The sequence below is a fragment of the Temnothorax longispinosus genome, chromosome 3, assembly GCF_030848805.1.
Source record: "Temnothorax longispinosus isolate EJ_2023e chromosome 3, Tlon_JGU_v1, whole genome shotgun sequence".
NCBI lineage: Eukaryota > Metazoa > Arthropoda > Insecta > Hymenoptera > Formicidae > Temnothorax > Temnothorax longispinosus.
In genome coordinates, this window is record NC_092360.1 from 13,304,529 (window position 1) to 13,324,933 (window position 20,405).

The 20,405-nt window shown below is 42.9% G+C and overlaps 1 protein-coding gene and 1 long non-coding RNA gene across 2 annotated transcripts in view; one reads left to right on the forward strand and one right to left on the reverse strand.

Annotated features, from left to right (window-relative positions):
• The window catches only part of Dpy (fibrillin-like protein dumpy), a 102,950-nt gene that overhangs the window by 70,626 nt on the left and 11,919 nt on the right, over positions 1-20,405 (forward strand). The window contains 42 exon segments of the mRNA XM_071772356.1: positions 239-556; positions 743-1,063; positions 1,349-1,657; positions 2,044-2,370; positions 2,466-2,774; positions 2,897-3,202; positions 3,371-3,688; positions 3,896-4,222; positions 4,300-4,614; positions 4,931-5,260; positions 5,357-5,665; positions 5,742-6,047; positions 6,126-6,440; positions 6,539-6,862; positions 7,436-7,747; positions 7,861-8,187; positions 8,305-8,610; positions 8,739-9,047; positions 9,146-9,463; positions 9,719-10,045; positions 10,147-10,467; positions 10,783-11,112; positions 11,250-11,552; positions 11,655-11,960; positions 12,047-12,364; positions 12,836-13,168; positions 13,451-13,753; positions 13,895-14,230; positions 14,585-14,890; positions 15,036-15,338; positions 15,420-15,737; positions 15,959-16,282; positions 16,395-16,706; positions 16,848-17,180; positions 17,266-17,562; positions 17,646-17,954; positions 18,036-18,353; positions 18,475-18,801; positions 18,882-19,187; positions 19,275-19,598; positions 19,711-20,016; positions 20,106-20,405. Of these exon segments, the coding sequence (XP_071628457.1) occupies positions 239-556; positions 743-1,063; positions 1,349-1,657; positions 2,044-2,370; positions 2,466-2,774; positions 2,897-3,202; positions 3,371-3,688; positions 3,896-4,222; positions 4,300-4,614; positions 4,931-5,260; positions 5,357-5,665; positions 5,742-6,047; positions 6,126-6,440; positions 6,539-6,862; positions 7,436-7,747; positions 7,861-8,187; positions 8,305-8,610; positions 8,739-9,047; positions 9,146-9,463; positions 9,719-10,045; positions 10,147-10,467; positions 10,783-11,112; positions 11,250-11,552; positions 11,655-11,960; positions 12,047-12,364; positions 12,836-13,168; positions 13,451-13,753; positions 13,895-14,230; positions 14,585-14,890; positions 15,036-15,338; positions 15,420-15,737; positions 15,959-16,282; positions 16,395-16,706; positions 16,848-17,180; positions 17,266-17,562; positions 17,646-17,954; positions 18,036-18,353; positions 18,475-18,801; positions 18,882-19,187; positions 19,275-19,598; positions 19,711-20,016; positions 20,106-20,405 (13,266 nt within the window).
• Positions 1-20,405, reverse strand: part of LOC139809455 (uncharacterized) — an 88,180-nt gene that overhangs the window by 7,586 nt on the left and 60,189 nt on the right. The window lies entirely within an intron of this gene.

Here is a 20,405-nt window from a genome sequence, read left to right on the forward strand (position 1 = left end):
GATCGAAAGATCGAAATTGAAAATAGTTTTATTATTTTACATAATATTTATTATTACAACAAACAAGTATAACAAATATTTTATAAAAATTTAAAAGCATTTTTATTATTAATACTTAGTTCGATTTTATCTAACATCTCGAGTAATTCATATATTTCGAAATGATCATAATATGAATTTTGAGTTTTAAATTTATTTAATTCCAAACTTTTTTATTCAACATTTTTCTTTCCATTAGCACCCGAACCTGTGTTGCAAACAGACCCCTGTGTGCCATCTCCTTGTGGAGCGAACGCTGAGTGTCGAGTTATCGGCGATGCTCCCTCGTGCTCGTGTTTAGCTGGATTTTTGGATTTACCACCGTATTGTAAACCAGAATGCATTAGCAACAGTGAATGTCCTGCTCATTTAGCATGCATGAATCAGAAGTGTAGGGATCCTTGCGAAGGTTCCTGTGGGGCCAACGCCGAGTGTCGTGTAGTAAGCCACACGCCCATGTGCGTTTGTCCTAACGATTTCACCGGTGATCCATTTACGCAATGTATACTGAAACCACGTAAGCATCGATTTTACACAGAACTGAAATTATATTTAGATCCGAGCAAAACGTAGGAAACATTTAGTTTTCGACTTTTAATCGATCATAAAATCACGTTGAGACTTTCAGATATAACGTGAGCTTGAAAAAATATCGTAACAAATAGGTTTGAGAGATGTTTCCTAGTTCATATTCTGTTTTCAGCCACACCAGTCCCATTGTCACCCTGTAAACCATCACCTTGTGGCTTTAATGCCGTTTGCAAGGAACAGTTCGGTGCTGGATCCTGTTCTTGCTTACCAGATTATGTCGGCAATCCTTACGAGGGATGTCGACCGGAATGCGTAGTTGATACGGATTGCATATCTATTCTTGCTTGCGTACAATCAAAGTGCAGAGACCCATGTCTCGGTGTCTGCGGACAATTCGCCGAATGTCAAGTTATTAATCATCGACCAACTTGTACATGTATTTCCGGTTACAGCGGCAACCCATTCCAATACTGCACTGTGATGCGCGATATCGGTACGAATACTTTTCCGAATACTGAGAAACTTCAAACCTCACTCTTATTGCCATTTTCTTTTATATTCTTATTATTTTACTTCAAACTTTTTATTCCATGTTTGACAAGGTTTACAATACTGTAATATTATTCTTTTTTTTTTACTTAAAATTAATGTTTTACACGTCTTAATTTAATTCGAGAGTGAATATATAATTACGTTTCAATATTTTCGTAAATAAATATTTTAAATTATTTTTTTTACTTTAATGTAAAAAATTGGAAAGATGCATTTATCATTCTAGTCGATACTCCGAGGGATGTTTGTAATCCGTCACCTTGCGGACCCAACAGCCAATGTCGCGATAATAATAATCAAGCAGTTTGTTCTTGCCTACCGAATTTCATCGGTAGTCCACCCGCATGTCGCCCTGAATGCGTGACAAGCTCAGATTGTCCCCTCAATCTTGCTTGCTTGAATCAAAAGTGTCAAGATCCCTGTCCAGGCTCCTGCGGTAGAAATTCGAATTGCAGAATTATCAAACACAATCCAATTTGTTCCTGTAGAAACGGTTTTACCGGCGATCCATTTACCGTTTGCTTCCAGACACCTGGTACGATTTTCAATTTTTGTCTAATATTATTGGTATTTATTTAACGGGCGAATATATATACGTTACCAGTTGTAATTATTTACCCGATTAAATACACTCGGACCTCGATAAAGTGTTCCTCTCAAAAGTACTGAAAGCTATTCCAAGATCACGTTTAACTCTATTTGATTAATTCTCTTAATTCTCTTCGAATCAATAAATAATATTTGTTAACAATATTGTTAACAATTTGTAATTTCTAGTCTAATTTCTAGCACAATAAGTAATATCTTTTGCTTTCGATTGATATTTACGAGAATGCTGTATCGAGATTGGAGTATATGTGCAATCAATTAGATTTTATAATAATTTTATAGCTTTCAAACTGTTCATTATCGTAATTGCAGTGAGTCCGCCCGTCGTAAGTGACATTACGAGAGACCCGTGCGTACCGTCACCTTGTGGCGCGTTTTCCGAATGTCGCGATATAGGAGGAGTGCCATCGTGTTCTTGTTTACCAACGTATAGAGGCAGTCCGCCAAATTGTAAACCAGAATGTACAATCAATGCAGAGTGTCCAGCTAATATGGCTTGCATGCAACAAAAATGTAGAAATCCCTGTCCAGGCTCATGCGGCATTATGGCCGAATGCAGTGTCGTAAATCACGTGCCAATTTGTTCGTGTTTGCCCGATTACACCGGCGACCCTTTCATCGGATGTTCCATAAAGCCACGTAAGATTTCCCATCGGAAATATATAATAATAATAATTTTTTTATTATTCCCCCGATAGCGTACTTGATCCTCTTCTTACGCGAAATTATTGCAGTCGTTGTTGCTCCCTCCAAACCGGATCCATGCACGCCTTCACCTTGCGGACCCAATACGCAATGCAACGGAGGAATTTGCGTTTGCATAGCAGAATATTTCGGGGATCCTTACAGCGGTTGTCGGCCAGAATGCGTATTGAATAACGATTGCCCGAACACGCAGGCTTGCGTGCGAAATAAATGTGTGGATCCTTGTCCAGGTGTTTGCGGCCAAAATGCCGTGTGCAATGTGTACAATCATGTTCCCATGTGTAGTTGTCCCTCGGGAATGGATGGAAATGCTTTCGTCTTGTGTTCTCCCGTGCCAGGTATTCTCAGGAAGTTCTAAACATAACGACGTCAAAATATCTATCAATCTTGTTTAATTTTCAAACCTCCGCATTCTTAGCACGTCGAATCTTTATTCTATAATTCAAATCTTTTCTTATAGCACCACCCATTAGCAACCCATGTAATCCGTCTCCGTGTGGTCCGAACAGTCAATGCCGACAAAATAATATGCAGGCTGTATGTAGTTGCATAAGTGGATTTGTCGGCGCGCCTCCGACTTGCAGACCCGAATGTGTAATTAGCTCAGATTGCCCGAAGAACGAGGCGTGCACCAATCAAAAATGTCGGGATCCTTGTCCGGGAAGTTGCGGGCGCAACACAATATGCAACGTCATTAATCACAATCCTGTCTGCGTCTGCCGTTCCGGAATGACCGGAGATCCGTTTATTAATTGCTTCCCTCTTCGTAAGAAAACTCTTTTTTTTATTCTTTCTCGAAAATATTTTCAAATATTAAATTTTCCACACGTAAACTAAACTGCCTTCGCGATTTATTTTATTTTATTACTTTGAACACGCATAAATAAAGTTTAATATAGTGCCTCGGTTAATTAACCGGTTATTACTTTTAAAGCTGAGGAACCGGTACCTGTGCTTAATCCCTGTCAACCATCACCGTGTGGACCAAACGCGCAATGCCAAGTGATCAATGATCAACCCTCTTGCTCATGCTTGCAAGAATTTATCGGATCACCTCCAAATTGCCGATACGAGTGTATCAGTAATAGCGAGTGCTCGAACAAAATGGCCTGCATCAACCAAAAATGTCGCGATTCGTGCATCAACGCATGCGGCATCAATGCCGTTTGTAATGTTGTTAGCCACACGCCGATGTGCGCGTGCACCTCCGGTTATACTGGCGATCCGTTTACACAGTGTTCTCCTCAACAATGTAAGAAAATTTTAAAAAATAATTTAAATATTTACATATTTAAAAAGTCAGATTTATTTCAGTCTTTATTTTATTAATCCATATGTTTCTCATTTATTTGAAAGAATTATAAAATTAATATTGGATAATTATTACATTTTAAATTATCCACAAGGATGTTTCTTTTTAAGAATGAATAATTTAATTACTATTCTATTCTCATTTTAGTCGATATACAACCTAGCATATCCACGCCGTGCACACCATCTCCGTGTGGTGCAAATGCAGTATGCAGAGTTCAGCAAAATGCTGGTTCTTGTTCATGCTCCTCCGATTATATCGGCAACCCTTACGAAGGGTGCAGACCCGAGTGTACGCTCAATTCCGATTGTCCGTCCAATCAGGCGTGTATCGGTTTGAAATGCAAAGATCCGTGTCCAGGAACGTGCGGCCAAAACTCTCAGTGCTACGTAATTAATCACGCGCCAACTTGCACTTGCTTCGAGCGGTACACGGGAAATCCATTCATATTCTGCAGCCTTATCATCGAAGCTCGTAAGAGATCGCTTAAAGCTCGCGCGCGTCTGTTCTGAGGACAATTACGTGACTTTAAATATCTAACTTTCTTGCAGCGGTTGTAGCAGATAATGTCAATCCTTGTCAACCATCCCCTTGCGGACCGTACAGTCAATGCAGAGCAAGCAACGGCCAAGCTGTTTGCTCTTGCCTGCCTACTTATATCGGCGCACCGCCCGGTTGTAGACCCGAATGCACAGTTAGCACGGATTGCGCGACGAATCGCGCTTGTGAGAATAACAAGTGTATCGATCCTTGCCCCAATTCGTGCGGTCAGGGCACAACATGTAGAGTCGTGAATCATAGTCCAATATGCATGTGCAAACCTGGATTTAGCGGTGATCCATTCGTACGCTGCTTATTCGCACCACGTAAGCGGAACAAATCTTATATACACATTCAAACTTTTGCTCTAGTTTATTATTTTTTATATTTAAAAAAATGTCAATATCTTCCCATCTTTTTTCTAGATAACTATGCATTAAAATATTTCTTTGTTTCCATTCAAAACTTTTATTATACAAAATAGCAAAATTATATCCTTGGAAACGTTAAAATTTTATATAGAACATTATAGAGAATATTCTATATCTTTGATTAAAAAATAGTTATATAATCAATTTTTATTTTAAAAGTATTTTTTAATAGTTTTATTTAGAAATTTAGAGATTTTGCTTTAAATTTTAGCTACACCGAGTTACTTACCGAGCCTGCCCTCGGATCCTTGCATACCCTCTCCGTGCGGACCTAACTCACAATGCCGCAATATCAATGGTTACCCATCTTGTTCCTGTATGATTAATTACGTTAGTACACCGCCAAATTGTCGTCCCGAATGCGTTATTCCTGCCGACTGTCCGAGCAATCAGGCTTGCATTCGCGAAAGATGCCAAGATCCGTGCCCAGGTTCTTGCGGCCTGAATGCCGATTGTACTGTTCACAACCACATTCCAATCTGTAGATGTATAGAAAGTTATACCGGCGATCCGTTTATCGGTTGTCAACCTGTGCCAATCTGTAAGTTATATAGCGAAATCTCCTTAATTTTTTGCAACAATGTGTTTTACAATGTATTAATAACTTGCTTTAAACTGACAATTGTAATTGACGTAGACAACGAGCCAACGCAGCCAACTGATCCATGCAGTAGATCACCTTGTGGACCAAACGCTCAATGCAACAATGGCATTTGTATTTGTTTATTTGAATACTTTGGCGACCCATACGTCGGTTGTCGACCAGAATGCGTACTCAGTACAGACTGCTCAACCGACAGGGCTTGTATACGAAACAAATGTGTCGATCCTTGTCCAGGTACTTGTGGACAAAATAGTTTATGCAACGTGATAAATCACACACCAATGTGCAGTTGTCCCCCCGGTACTGTTGGAAACGCGTTCATTTCCTGCGATATAATGAGAGGTACGATATCAAGAGCGAGAAACCTAATCCATGTGTTCGAAAATGTGCTAATTGGTATTTGCCCTGTCGTACGTAGTTCCGCCCGTAACAAGACCGTGCAGCCCGAATCCCTGCGGTCCAAACAGCATATGTCGAGAATTAAATGAACAAGCTGTGTGCACTTGTGCGCCAGAATTCCTTGGATCGCCGCCTCTTTGCCGACCCGAATGTACTATTAGTTCGGACTGTCGGCCGAATGAAGCTTGCGCTAATCAGAAATGTAGAGATCCTTGTCCCGGTACGTGCGGCATGCAAGCAAGATGCGTAGTCGTAAATCACAACCCTGTCTGCTCGTGCCCCGAGCGCTATACAGGCGATCCGTTCATCAGATGCGACGTTATGAGTAAGACAATCTTAATTTGAAGTATATCGCGTAAGCCTCGACCACCAGACTAAGATCGAAACATGTTATCCTGTTTAGAACCAGTAGCACCCGTAGTGATAAACCCTTGTCAGCCTTCACCCTGTGGTCCGTACGCTCAGTGCCAGGTCGTTAACGATTTGCCATCCTGCTCGTGCCTACCCGAATACAGAGACTCGCCCCCGTATTGTCGACCCGAATGTATTTCCAATCCCGAGTGTCCCAGCCATCAAAGTTGTGTGCGGCAAAAGTGCAGGGACCCCTGCCCAGGTCTATGCGGAGAGAATGCCGAGTGCCATGTGGTACAACACGTGCCTCATTGCGTCTGTTCCTATGGTCTCACCGGTGATCCGTACACGCGCTGCTCCGCGATACGTAAGGGATAAAAAACCCTTTTATATAAAACTACGAGACCAACCGGCCTTACGTTTATGCGACGTTGCTTAATCCGTTTGCCCTTTACATTGTTTTAGCACGCCCAACAGAACTGGAACCAGAACCGTCGCCCTGCGCAATCTTCGAATGCGGCGCGAATGCGATATGTAGAGAGCGAGACAATGTCGCAATTTGTCAGTGTGTCACTAGCTATGTCGGCAATCCGTACTTAGCATGCCGACCCGAATGCGTCATTAATCCCGACTGTCCATCCAATTTGATGTGCGTGAGAAACAAGTGCGCTAATCCCTGCGCCGGCATGTGCGGCCGAAATGCTGAATGTTCGGTTGTCAATCATCAACCGATGTGCACATGTCTTCCCGGATATACCGGAGATCCCTTCATTACTTGTTCTGTAGATAGTAAGTGTCCTTACTAATTAAAGTCTAATGTTTTGCGGAAATCTTTTACGATAAAAATAATACAATTTTTATTTTTACGAAGAAAAAAACATTAGAAATATTGAGTTCACAAAAGATATTGCCTTACATATTGCATCTTTTTTTCTCGATTTTCAGATGAGTTTATTGTATAAGTATATTAAAATTTATGATGAGACATTTCACACGATGCTCACATTCTTTTATTTTCAAAGTTTTTATTTTATTAGAAAAAAGTTTGAAATAAAAGATTAAAAGAATTTTTTAAACTATTTTAATTAATATTCAAAGTCTATATTTTTCAAAAAGACGATAAATTTTTTACATTTTAGATTCCTATGTATAAACTGATATAATTCGAATATATATATTAGTACATATATAAATTATTCAAAAAAAAAAAAGAATATTTTATATGAGGCACAGTTATACTTTTTGATAATTTTAAAATGATTAAAATTAATAATGCTTTTAGAAACAATTTTTTAAAAAATTGTTGTGGTTGTTTTTATACTTATCTACGTGAATTCTACTAATGCATTAAATTTTTCCCAGAAATAATCTTAGACGAGAACGTTTGTGCCCCATCACCCTGTGGACCCAACAGCAAATGCAAAGAAGTGTCCGGACAGGCTGTCTGTTCATGCCTCCCGACGTACGTTGGAACCCCACCTGCATGTAGACCTGAATGTGTCGCTAGCTCAGAGTGTTCCCCGCAATTAGTGTGCAAGGACTACAAATGCGTGAACCCCTGCCCAAGCCCATGCGGACTCAATACCAATTGCGTGGTCGTTAATCACAGCCCCATCTGCAGTTGTATGTCCGGTTACAGCGGAGATCCGTTCACCATATGCTCGTTAATTCCACGTAAGACCACCATCGAATGCATGAAGAACTATATTAACCCAATCTCTCAACATATACTGCCCTGTGCCCTTTACATATCGTATGACCGTCATCAACCTCCAAATATCTTTCAGCTGTAACACCACCGCTAGTACAGAAAGACCCTTGTGTGCCATCCCCGTGCGGTAGTTTCTCCCAATGCAGGAATATCGGTGGCTCTCCCGCGTGTACCTGCCTGGAAAATTACATGGGTCAGCCACCTAATTGCAGACCCGAATGTACCATACACTCGGAATGCTCAAGTGATAAAGCCTGCATCAACATGAAGTGTGTGGATCCATGTCCCGGCTCGTGCGGCACCAATGCCCTATGTTCGGTCATTAATCACATTCCTACGTGCAGATGCCCCGAGGGCTACACTGGAAATACGTTTGTCCTTTGCGAGATATTACCAGCAACACGTAAGCGTCACGAGCCGTCCAGTAATACCCTAATTCGAAAACGCGTCATTCGAAATCTTTACATGGCTCGAAATATATTTCGAGTTCGTTAATCCCTATACCGATTATATTTTGCAGCGATTCCATCCCCGGTCGAAGATGCCTGCGTCCCATCACCCTGTGGCCCTAACGCACAATGTTTCGATGGTATCTGTACTTGCCTACCGGAGTTCCGAGGAGATCCGAATGTAGGTTGCCGACCGGAATGCGTCCTAAACGCGGATTGTCCTCGCGATAGAGCGTGCATACGTAACAAATGTCTGGACCCATGCCCCGGAGCTTGCGCCGTTAACGCGTTATGCACCGTGATCGGTCACGTTCCCATGTGCAGTTGCCCTGGAAATATGACCGGCAACGCATTCAGCCAATGCACGCCTCTACAAGGTATATAGCGTCCCATTATTTCAAGACCGATGCCCCGATTCTCAATGCTATAAAATTATGTGAAATAACTACACAATCTTTCGTAAATCATTCCCGGGGACTAAATATCCATTATTTTTGTATATTAGACATGCCACCCGCTAATCCATGCGCCCCTTCACCCTGTGGACCGAACAGCAAATGCCGCGTTATAAATAACCAGGCAGTTTGCTCCTGTATAAGAGGATATATAGGTAGCCCTCCGACCTGCAGACCCGAGTGCATAGTCAGCACGGATTGCCCCCAGAATGAGGCTTGTAGCAACCAGAAGTGTACGAACCCTTGTCCTGGAAGTTGCGGATTAGGCGCATCCTGTCAAGTAGTGAATCATAATCCGATTTGCGTATGTCCACCCTCTCAAACAGGCGATCCTTTTGTTAGATGTTATTTATCACCACGTAAGTATCGTTAGGTTTGTGTTTATGATTAATATGATCCCAAGGAAATTTTAAAAAAATTCTCGTTTTTTTTTATATATCGAACTTTGCTCTTTTAGCACAAGTACCTGTGTTACCCCCTACGCCATGCAAGCCAAACCCGTGCGGCCCCAACTCGCAATGCCAACCGCGCGGCGATGAGTCTCTGTGCACGTGTTTACCCGATTTCATCGGCAGTCCGCCTAACTGCAGAGCGGAGTGCGTCAGTAACAGTGAATGTTCCAATCATTTAGCCTGTATTAACAAGAAATGTCAGGATCCGTGCGTTGGCTCCTGCGGTGCAAACGCTAATTGTCACGTTGTCAGTCACACCCCGATGTGTTCTTGCGTGAACGGTTACACCGGTGATCCATTCACGCAATGCATCTTGAGAGAACGTAAGTACCGTTCAAGAACTGAAACTGGTATAATTTCGGTAATCTGCTGAATGTTCGATGCTCTAGATACAGGAAAGTGGATCTCAAAATTGTTGCAATATTACTGCGAATAAATATAGAAATCTTTTCTGTATCTATTTCGTTGAAATGACAAATCACCGTAATTATACTGATTTTGATATCTGATTTATACAGGGATATTCATACCTTTCCTTTGATTATAAACCTTATGTTTTCACTGATGTCATCTTTTAGCCACACCGTTGCCGCCTGCACCTGTTGATCCTTGCACTCCCTCTCCTTGCGGCTCCAATGCAGTGTGCAAGGAGTTCAATGGTGCCGGTTCGTGTACGTGCTTGCCGAATTACACCGGCAATCCGTACGAAGGATGCAGGCCGGAGTGTATCCTAAATTCGGACTGCCCCGCCAATCTAGCTTGTATAAATACGAAATGTAGAGACCCGTGCCCGGGATCGTGTGGGCGCAATGCGTTATGTCAGGTGGTTAATCATTTGCCGGTATGCAACTGTTATCCTAGATACACCGGCGACGCCTTTTCATATTGCACTCCGGTAGAAATAGGTACGATTACATTGAGTCTAATACATATATCGTTTCTCGTAATTGTTCGATTAATAGCGAAATGCAATCGTGGTTGATTTGTGAAACAATGCAATTTTTAGAAGGAGATAGTGTCGTCAGTAATCCTTGCCAACCATCACCATGTGGACCCAACAGTTTATGTCGTGTTGTGGATAACACGAGCGTCTGCACTTGCTTACCCGACTTCCAGTGGGTGGCCAGCCCACCAAACTGTCGCCCTGAGTGCACTGTTAGTGCCGAATGCGCTTTTAATCTGGCGTGCATCTCGCATAAATGTAGCAATCCTTGTCGTGCATTGTGCGGTTCTAACGCGAGATGCGAAACAATCAATCATAATCCCATATGCTCGTGCCCATCTGGTTTTACTGGCGATCCATTCGTTGCCTGCTTCCAAATGCCACGTAAGAATGTTTGAAAATCGAAAATCTCGTAAATTGAAATCATAAAGTGAAATAAGTCAATTATTAAGAAAACGGAGAAATATTTTCTCAAATTCCGAATATATTTTCTTCGGAAAATTTTTTCTTGCCTTGCGTGTTTCTTTTGTTTTGAAATAAAGTAAATTTTTTAAATATTAGTCATTTTTTAAATATTAGTCATTTTTTCTCATATTAGATGAAATATCTAATCTACTTTATTTTGATTAGAAAAATCGTATTTAAACGTCAAAGATATTCAAGGGAAAACGCATAACAGACACATTTGTATGTCCATAGCTAAAGATGAAGAACTTCGTCCACTTGTAAATCCTTGCGCACCTTCACCCTGCGGACCTTATTCGGAATGCCGTGACATTAACGGCCAAGCATCCTGCGCTTGTTTGTCAACATATATAGGAACACCACCCAATTGTAGGCCCGAATGTTCAGTTAATCCAGAATGCCCGACTAATCAGGCGTGTATTCAAAGAAAGTGTCGAAATCCTTGCGATGGAGTATGTGGAGTAGGAGCAATTTGTAATGTTATTCGTCATACACCTACATGTTCTTGTCCCAATGGGTTCACTGGGGATCCATTTATAGTGTGTAGACCAATTCCCGAGGAAGGTAAGACAGTCACAAGAATATTTTGTGATGCCATTTATAGAAATAGATCTAAGAATTATATCTCTTTATGATATTTAGAAAATATCTCACTTAAATTCAACTTTATTGTAAACTGAATGCTAAAATTCGTTCCTCAGACACAGCACCTAAACCAACGGATCCATGCTTAAATTGCGGCGCGAATACGCAATGCTTTAACGGTGTATGCAGTTGCCTTCCCGAATATCAAGGGAATCCAAACTTCGGATGCCGTCCAGAATGTATCTTAAATTCGGATTGTCCGAGAGACCGGGCTTGCATTAAGAACAAATGTCGAGATCCGTGCGGTCTCGGAATCTGCGGTGTCAATGCCTTGTGTTCTGTCGTAAATCACGTACCAGTCTGCACTTGCGCGCAGGGAATGTCTGGAAATGCGTTCATGCAATGTTCTCCAATAGATGGTACGCTCATTCGAGCGATCAATTTCAAATTATGTCGTGAATGATCGGTATTATAATTATTCCCTCCTGTAATTATATTTATATTTTTTAACATTTAAATAGACGCGATACCAAAAGACCCATGTAACCCGACACCCTGTGGACCGAACAGTCAGTGTCGAAGGATAAGGGATCAAGCTGTCTGCTCGTGTCTCCCTGGATACTTGGACGCACCACCTAATTGCCGAGCCGAATGCATTATTAGTTCCGACTGTCTCGCCAATATGGCTTGCAATAATCAAAAATGCATAAACCCCTGTCCCGGAACGTGCGGCATTAGAGCCCAATGTACCGTAGTTAATCACAATCCGATTTGTTCTTGTCTCTCCGAGTTGACCGGCGACCCCTTCACTCAGTGTGTCCCAAGACGTGAGTAATTTAAAAGCAGTAATTAACCAGGCGCATTAGATGTATTTATCGTCGAGAACATATTGTACTCTTTATTTTTTCAACAGCGATAGAACCTCCAACGCCCGTTAATCCTTGCGTTCCGTCTCCGTGTGGACTTAACAGCAAATGCGAAGTTGCAAACAACGCATATTCATGCTCTTGCTTGCCGGAGTTTGTTGGCGATCCGCCGAATTGTAGACCCGAATGCGTTAGCAATAGCGAGTGTCCCACGCAGCTAGCGTGCATCAATCAGAAGTGTCGCGATCCATGTCCGGGCTCCTGTGGTATTAATTCTGATTGCCGAGTAATAAGTCACACGCCTATGTGCGTTTGCCTTGTCGGATTCGAAGGAGATCCGTTTGTATTATGCAACCCCAAACAAAGTAAGTGCAGTAATCGTGTGGTAGTGTATAGAGTAGAATCGTAGAATCACAGGATGCATTTTTAGTCGTCGATTATGACAAATTTTTAATTTTTAACATTAAATGACGATTAAATTAAATTCTTGTATTAAGATCAAACTTAGTTGAAATTAAATAAGAAATAAGATACATATCATTTTATCTATATTTGTACTGCCATTTATATTTATATATATTATTTTATTGCAATATTTTATACACATACCTTATTTACTATTATTATTGTTATTTATTACATTTTCAATGCTTGTGATTTAAAATCAACATTTCGTTGTTATGACAATTAATATTTTACTAAGATTTTATTTTAATCTGTGATTGAAAATATGCATCCGATGATTTTCTGGAATACTTGTTACATTGCTGATGATTTGCCAGACTCTGATTGATATTGTTTTAAGAACAGAAAGTGAATCTAATATCTTTTTGTAGACGATGTTATAAGTGCTGTAAAACCAACACCTTGCATTCCATCGCCGTGCGGTTTTAATGCGGTGTGCCGCGAATCGAATGGTATCGGTTCTTGCACATGTCTACGAGATTACACAGGCAATCCATACGATGGCTGTCGACCCGAGTGCACGATAAATTCCGATTGCACCGCGGATCGGGCGTGCGTCGGATCGAAATGTCAGAATCCTTGTCCAGGTTTCTGCGGGTATAATGCGATTTGCCAAGTGGTAAATCACGCGCCGTTGTGCACATGTCAACCTGGATACAGCGGCAACCCGTTCGTCTCTTGTAATAGAATTGTGCAAGATACGAGTAAGTTCAAATTCTTAAGGAACATGCATTCTAATCCGACAATTAATCCGCGATTTATTGGAACTTCCAAAATGTATGAATTATTCCCCAGGGAGAAATGATCCGTCGATTCGACGGGTCATTTCTCACTGGGTTCAAACTTAATTGCAATGTGCAGTAGTATCTGTAGTAAATTTTATAAACGTATCAACCATTATATTTTGCACGACTGTTACATTTATTTTTCGACCATTTAGAATTCTTGTAACTTTGCGAAATTAAATTTAAAATCTTCTTTTTTAGCGTTAGAACGTGATCCATGCAGTTCTTCTCCCTGTGGACTTAATAGTCAGTGCCGCGAATTAAACGGTCAAGCGGTGTGCTCTTGTTTACCCACATTTATCGGAACTCCGCCGAGCTGTCGCGCGGAATGCACTGTCAGCTCCGACTGTCCCGTAAATCGTGCGTGCAAGAACCGTAAATGCGTTGATCCATGCCCCGGGATCTGTGGCATCAACGCGAGATGCGAAGTAATTAATCATAGCCCGATTTGCAGTTGTAATCAAGGTTTTACCGGCGATCCCTTTGTAACGTGCTTCCAAACGCGTAAGTACGCTGCAATATACAAATTGCTTTAACGCGTTGTTACATAACTGCTCTATATGTGATTTAATCTGAATTAAAGCGTGCGTTTCTCCAAAGCGCGTGACGTAAACCTAATATTAAATAGAAATTATTTATTTGCAGAAATAGACAAAGACACACCTCAAATGCCAGAAAATCCGTGCGTTCCATCCCCCTGCGGTCCATTTGCCACTTGCCGCGATAGCGGCTACGCGGGCGTGCCGACGTGCACGTGTCTGGAAAATTACATTGGTAGCCCCCCGAACTGCCGACCAGAATGTACCGTAGATTCTGAGTGCCGCAGTAATCAAGCTTGCTTGAGACAAAAATGCAGAGACCCATGCTTAGGCTCGTGTGGTATCGGTGCCCAATGCCTCGTGGTTAATCATATGGCCGTCTGTCTCTGTCCAAAGGGTTACACCGGGGATGCGTTTGCCAATTGCTTCCCGGAACCTCCTCGTAAGCATTTTTATCCTCGTTATTTTATAAAATACATTACCCATACAATCGATAGGAGAAAATGAGGAATCATGAATGCAAGTTTCCCAAGTTAATTCCCTAATAAGAGTTTCTAAGTAAATTATAAATATTTATAATTTTTGAGCCTTGATAAAAACTAATGTTGGTTATAAATTTATCACAATAATTCAATATGATTGGATATTTCCATGCTTTTACTGAATAACAGTGATTATTACAAAAAAAATGATACATTAGAATGTTTTAAAATACGAAACTGAAGTCATTGTATTCTGTATCATAAGCCCTTTCAAAGCAGAGATGTTCATTTAAGATGGACAATGATATTTGCAGCTGCTCCTGTACTACAAGATCCTTGTAATCCATCCCCGTGCGGAGCCAACGCGATATGTCGCGACGGCGTCTGTACATGTCTGCCTGAGTATCGAGGTGATCCTTACACTGCGTGTCGACCCGAATGCGTACAAAATCCGGACTGTCCATTAGACAAGGCGTGCGTTCGTAATAAGTGCTTCGACCCGTGCATTGGAGTTTGCGGGCAAAACGCAAAGTGCACAGTCATAAATCACACTCCAATGTGCGCTTGCCCAGACGGAATGTCTGGCAATGCGTTTGCGGCGTGTTATCCGGTCATTCAAGGTAAAATTTATTGACAATGTATTATTTGCACACTAGAAACAGTTATTGGAGATTCCTATGCAAGAGTTATTCTGTTACAAAGTAATTTTATCTGCTCAAAGATATTTTAGAAAGAAAACAATTTCGTCAATAATTACTTTTGCAGATGTCGTTGAGAACCCATGTAATCCGTCGCCCTGCGGCCCGAACAGTCGATGCCAGAGCTTTAATAATCAAGCAGTATGTACGTGTATACCTGGATTCATAGGAAATCCGCCAGTCTGCCGACCCGAGTGCATAGTTAATACCGATTGCGCATTGAATGAGGCTTGCATCAATATGAAATGTGGCAATCCTTGTCTGGGTGCGTGCGGTATATCCGCTCGTTGCCAGGTGTTGAATCATAATCCAATCTGTACCTGTCCTCCTGTGTTTACCGGCGATCCGTTTATACGTTGCGTACCAAGACGTAGGTTTCTCTAGGATTACTATAAACGCCAGTAGACGCGCGTGTCGGGCATGTAACAATTTTTATATTTTTATCTTAAAGCGGAGGATGTTCCAAGACCGATAAACCCGTGCCAACCGTCGCCTTGCGGTCCTAACTCTCAGTGCCAAGTCATCAATGATACACCGTCATGCTCTTGCATGGCAGAGTTTATTGGAACGCCACCGAACTGTAGACCGGAGTGCATTAGTAACAGCGAATGTCTGAGCCAAATGGCGTGTATTAATCGCAAATGTAGAGACCCGTGTCCTGGATCTTGTCATCCTCTGGCTAATTGCTACGTCGTTAATCATGTGCCCACCTGCACGTGTCGTATCGGTTACACAGGCGATCCATTTGTTCAATGCACGATCATGCCTAGTAAGTTTGTAGACTTGACTTATGAGTGTCTTTTTATTACATGAACATCTCCTTAATCGAAACAGCCATTGTTCACTGCTATCAATAGCTCTTGTTAATGTTATATTTCAATTATTATAGTAATATTACGGCAGTGGAATTTAATCGATAGAGTTTCTATTGATTGAGAACGTATGTGTTAATTCGGAATTGACGGATAGGATAAAGCTATGTTCTTTTAGGCGAACCACCGGCACCGAGACAACCTTGTCAACCATCGCCTTGTGGGACAAATGCCGTATGTAGAGAACAAAACGGCGTTGGTTCTTGTACATGCTTGCCTGAATACATTGGAAATCCCTACGAAGGATGCCGCCCCGAATGTACCATTTCGTCAGACTGCCCCGCGCATTTAGCTTGTATCGGATCAAAATGTCAGAATCCATGCCCCGGTTCATGCGGCACCAATACCAATTGCCAAGTTGTCAACAATGTCCCCGTTTGCACTTGTATCCCTGGTTACACCGGCAACCCATATATAAACTGCGTTTATCAGACTCTCAGCAGTAAGTAACGTTAAATGAGCGTAAGAGAGAGAAATTAAATAGAGTAAAAACCAAGACAAAAATAATAGAAAATTGCATAATAAGTGGCGCTTTAAATACAATATATTTATAGTTCCCGATGAGAAGCGTGAACCATGCAAGCCTTCCCCTTGTGGCCCCAACAGTCAATGCGCCGATAATAACGGTCAAGCTGTCTGCTCTTGCTTGCCCCAGTTTATCGGAACTCCGCCAAATTGTAGACCGGAATGCTTAGTAAATTCGGAGTGCGGATCGAACCGAGCATGTGTGAATCAAAAATGTGTAGATCCGTGCATCGGCACCTGTGGTCGCGATGCTCAATGCAAGGTCATACATCACAGCCCGATTTGTGTCTGCGCAAGCGGCTTTACGGGCGATCCGTTCATCTATTGCTTTGCAGCACCAAGTATGTTCTTTAGAACACGATATCTTATAAAAATTTTAAATTTAAAAATTTAAAATTCGTCGAAATTAAGTGATTGACATTATCAGTTTCTGATTTAATTTTTTTATGTGTATGAAGAATATCAGTATTACTTTTCCGTAGTTCCGAAACCAGAAGACCAATATCCGAAGGACCCATGCTTGCCCTCACCTTGTGGCCCCAACGCCTTATGCAGAGCCATTGGTGACGCCCCAGCGTGCAGCTGCATGCAGAATTACATAGGTGTTCCACCTAATTGTCGACCCGAGTGTTCGATAAATTCGGATTGTCCCGCTAATAGAGCTTGCATCAGAGAAAAATGTAGAGATCCTTGTCCAGGATCGTGTGGCCTCTTGGCGCGTTGTTCGGTGATTAATCATACGCCATCCTGTGTATGTCCTGAAGGATATACCGGTGATCCTTTCGTCAGTTGCAACGTCTTACCTCAGATACCTCGTAAGAACTTGAGTTTCCGTTATGTTATTATCGTAGCAATATGTATTATTCTAAGTCGCTGCAATTTGACCTGTGCATATTTCAGTACCTCCCCCCGACCGATGCAACCCGTCACCGTGCGGTCAGAACGCTCAATGCAACAACGGAGTTTGCACATGCATACCCGAATACTTTGGAGACCCGTATGCCGGCTGTCGACCGGAATGTGTGATTAACACCGATTGTCCCCGCGATAGGGCATGCATGCTCCATAAATGTCGTGATCCGTGCGCCGGGACATGCGGCGTTAACGCGGAATGCATCGTTGTTAATCACTTGCCTATGTGCAGCTGTCCAAGAAATATGACCGGTAGCGCATTTGTTTCGTGTACACCTCTTCAAGGTTCGTATGACTCTTGAGTGCGAAAGTATTCGCTTCGAGAATATTTCCCGATATATAAACGCGGAATAATTATCATTAAATAGATTCGATCATCGTGGAACAACCATGCAGTCCATCCCCATGTGGTCCGAATAGCCACTGTCGTGCGTCAAATGGCCAGGCGATTTGCGCGTGCATCGCCGGATTTAGAGGCGCCCCACCATCTTGTAGACCGGAATGTCTCGTAAGCACCGATTGCGCTCGCAACAGAGCCTGCAGCAATCAAAAGTGCATCGATCCGTGCCTCGGTGCATGTGGATTAACCGCGCAATGTACCGTCGTGAATCACAATCCCATATGCAGCTGCCCGCCTTTATACACGGGAGATCCATTCGTTCAATGCGTTCGGCAACGTAAGGATTTCACGCACATAACTGGAGATTTAAATATTATATTATGCCAAAAAACAAGCGTAACCACCTTGTAAATTGCAGCGGAAGAACCACAGCCACCGATAGATCCCTGTCAACCTTCACCTTGTGGCCCGAACGCGATATGTCGAATCCTCAATGGCGCCCCATCGTGCTCGTGCTCGCCTCAGTTTATCGGCACTCCGCCCAGATGTAGACCGGAATGTATCAGTAACAGCGAATGCCCCAGTCAGCAAGCTTGCATTAATCAGAAATGCCGTGATCCTTGTCCGGGATCGTGCGGTAGGAATGCTGAATGTAGAACTGTCAGTCATACCCCGATGTGCGTTTGCGCCGGTGACTTTACCGGTGATTCATTCATCCAGTGTAATCCCCGGCCGAGTAAGTTTCGAAGAAATGTAGCAATGATCGCGGAACATGTTTAATTTTTTATCGTAAATTGCGTTGAATGCACATCCTTGACAGTCATTGTTGAACAATCTATGAACCTCCTCTATTCTAGTCGACACACCGCTTGTTCCACTAAATCCGTGCCAACCGTCGCCATGTGGTGCGAATGCTATGTGCCGTGAAATTTCTGGCTCGGCCTCCTGCACTTGCCTACCCGATTTTTACGGAAATCCGTACGAGGGTTGTAGACCTGAGTGCGTAATTAACTCCGACTGTACCTCCAATCGAGCTTGCATAAGGAATAGATGTCAAGACCCTTGCCCAGGAACATGTGGTGTCAATGCGATTTGCGAAGTCATCAATCACATACCGGCATGCAGCTGTCAACTGAGATATACCGGAGACCCATTCAGATACTGCGAGCTCATGCAAGAAACTCGTAAGTGGATTCAAGCACCTGTCCGTCATTATTAATTGTTTATGGAAACATCATCTCACTTTTTGATCGATCTTGTATAGCTCCTGTAGGCGACCCTTGTCAGCCATCACCGTGCGGTCCGAATAGTCGATGCCTCAATGTAAACGGAAAAGCCAGCTGTTCGTGTCTCCCCACCTACCAAGGAACTCCTCCCGACTGCAGACCCGAGTGTATCGTTAGCACAGAATGCCCTATGAATCGCGCGTGTGTCAATCAGAAATGCGTTGATCCGTGTCCAGGTGTATGTGGTATCAACGCAAAGTGCGACACCCTGTCCCACAGCCCATTCTGCAGTTGCGGACCCGGTCAGATTGGAGATCCCTTCGTCAAGTGTTTCGACATGCCCTGTAAGTCCCGGAAGAAGTCCATCGCGAGAATATCGCGTCGCTGAAAGCGGTCCTACGTACGGAAATTGTTATTCAATTTTATTCCAGTAATGCCTACACCAACGCTACAAGTAAATCCCTGCGTCCCATCGTCCTGCGGCCCGTTCTCCACGTGTCAAGACAGAGGAGGCTATCCGTCTTGCACGTGCATGCCCAATTACATTGGCTCGCCACCTTACTGCCGCGCCGAATGTACAATCAACTCTGATTGCACCAGCAATAAAGCCTGCATCAGAGAAAAATGCGGTGACCCCTGTCCTGGATCCTGCGGTTTTAATGCCTTGTGCACTGTAATCAACCATACCCCGGCTTGCACGTGTCCCGATGGATACACGGGTGATCCCTTCAACAATTGTTACCTGGCGCCCATGCGTAAGAACTTTTGTCATATTATTGCTCACATACGTGTTTTTTTTTTTTTTTTACATAAATTAATAATACAAAACAATCATCGTTAAACTCACACTTGCATCTTTCGATACAGAAATTCCTACCGTAACGTCAGACCCATGTAACCCGTCGCCATGCGGGCTCAATGCCGAGTGTCGTAACGGAATCTGCACTTGCGTACCTGAATATCGTGGCGATCCGTATCGAGAATGTCGGCCGGAGTGCGTGCAGAATTCCGACTGTCCATTTAATAGAGCTTGCGGGAATAACAAGTGCGTGGATCCCTGCATTGAAATTTGCGGCCAGAATGCGGAATGCGCGGTTATCAATCATGTATCCACTTGTAGCTGCGTCAAGGATCACGAAGGCGATCCGTTTACCCTTTGTAGACGCGTGCAACGTGAGTCTCCCTTCTATTTGTTTATTTCCCGACAAAGCCCGGCCATTGGAAAGAAAAACCACTAATTTTACCACCTTACATCTCGATAGCACGCGTCAAACCTTGCGAGCCTTCCCCCTGCGGACCCAACAGCGTTTGCCGTGAATTCGGCGATCAAGCCTCCTGTTCTTGCCTACCTGGTTACTTCGGAATCCCGCCAAGCTGCAGACCCGAGTGTCTCGTTAGCACCGATTGCGAACAGAGCAAGGCTTGCGTGAACATGAGATGCCGCAATCCCTGTGAAAATGCTTGCGGCCAGAATGCTCTATGCGTTGTGCGAAATCATAATCCAATTTGCAGGTGCCCCGTTCAGCATTCCGGTGACCCGTTTGTCAACTGTTTCCCCATAA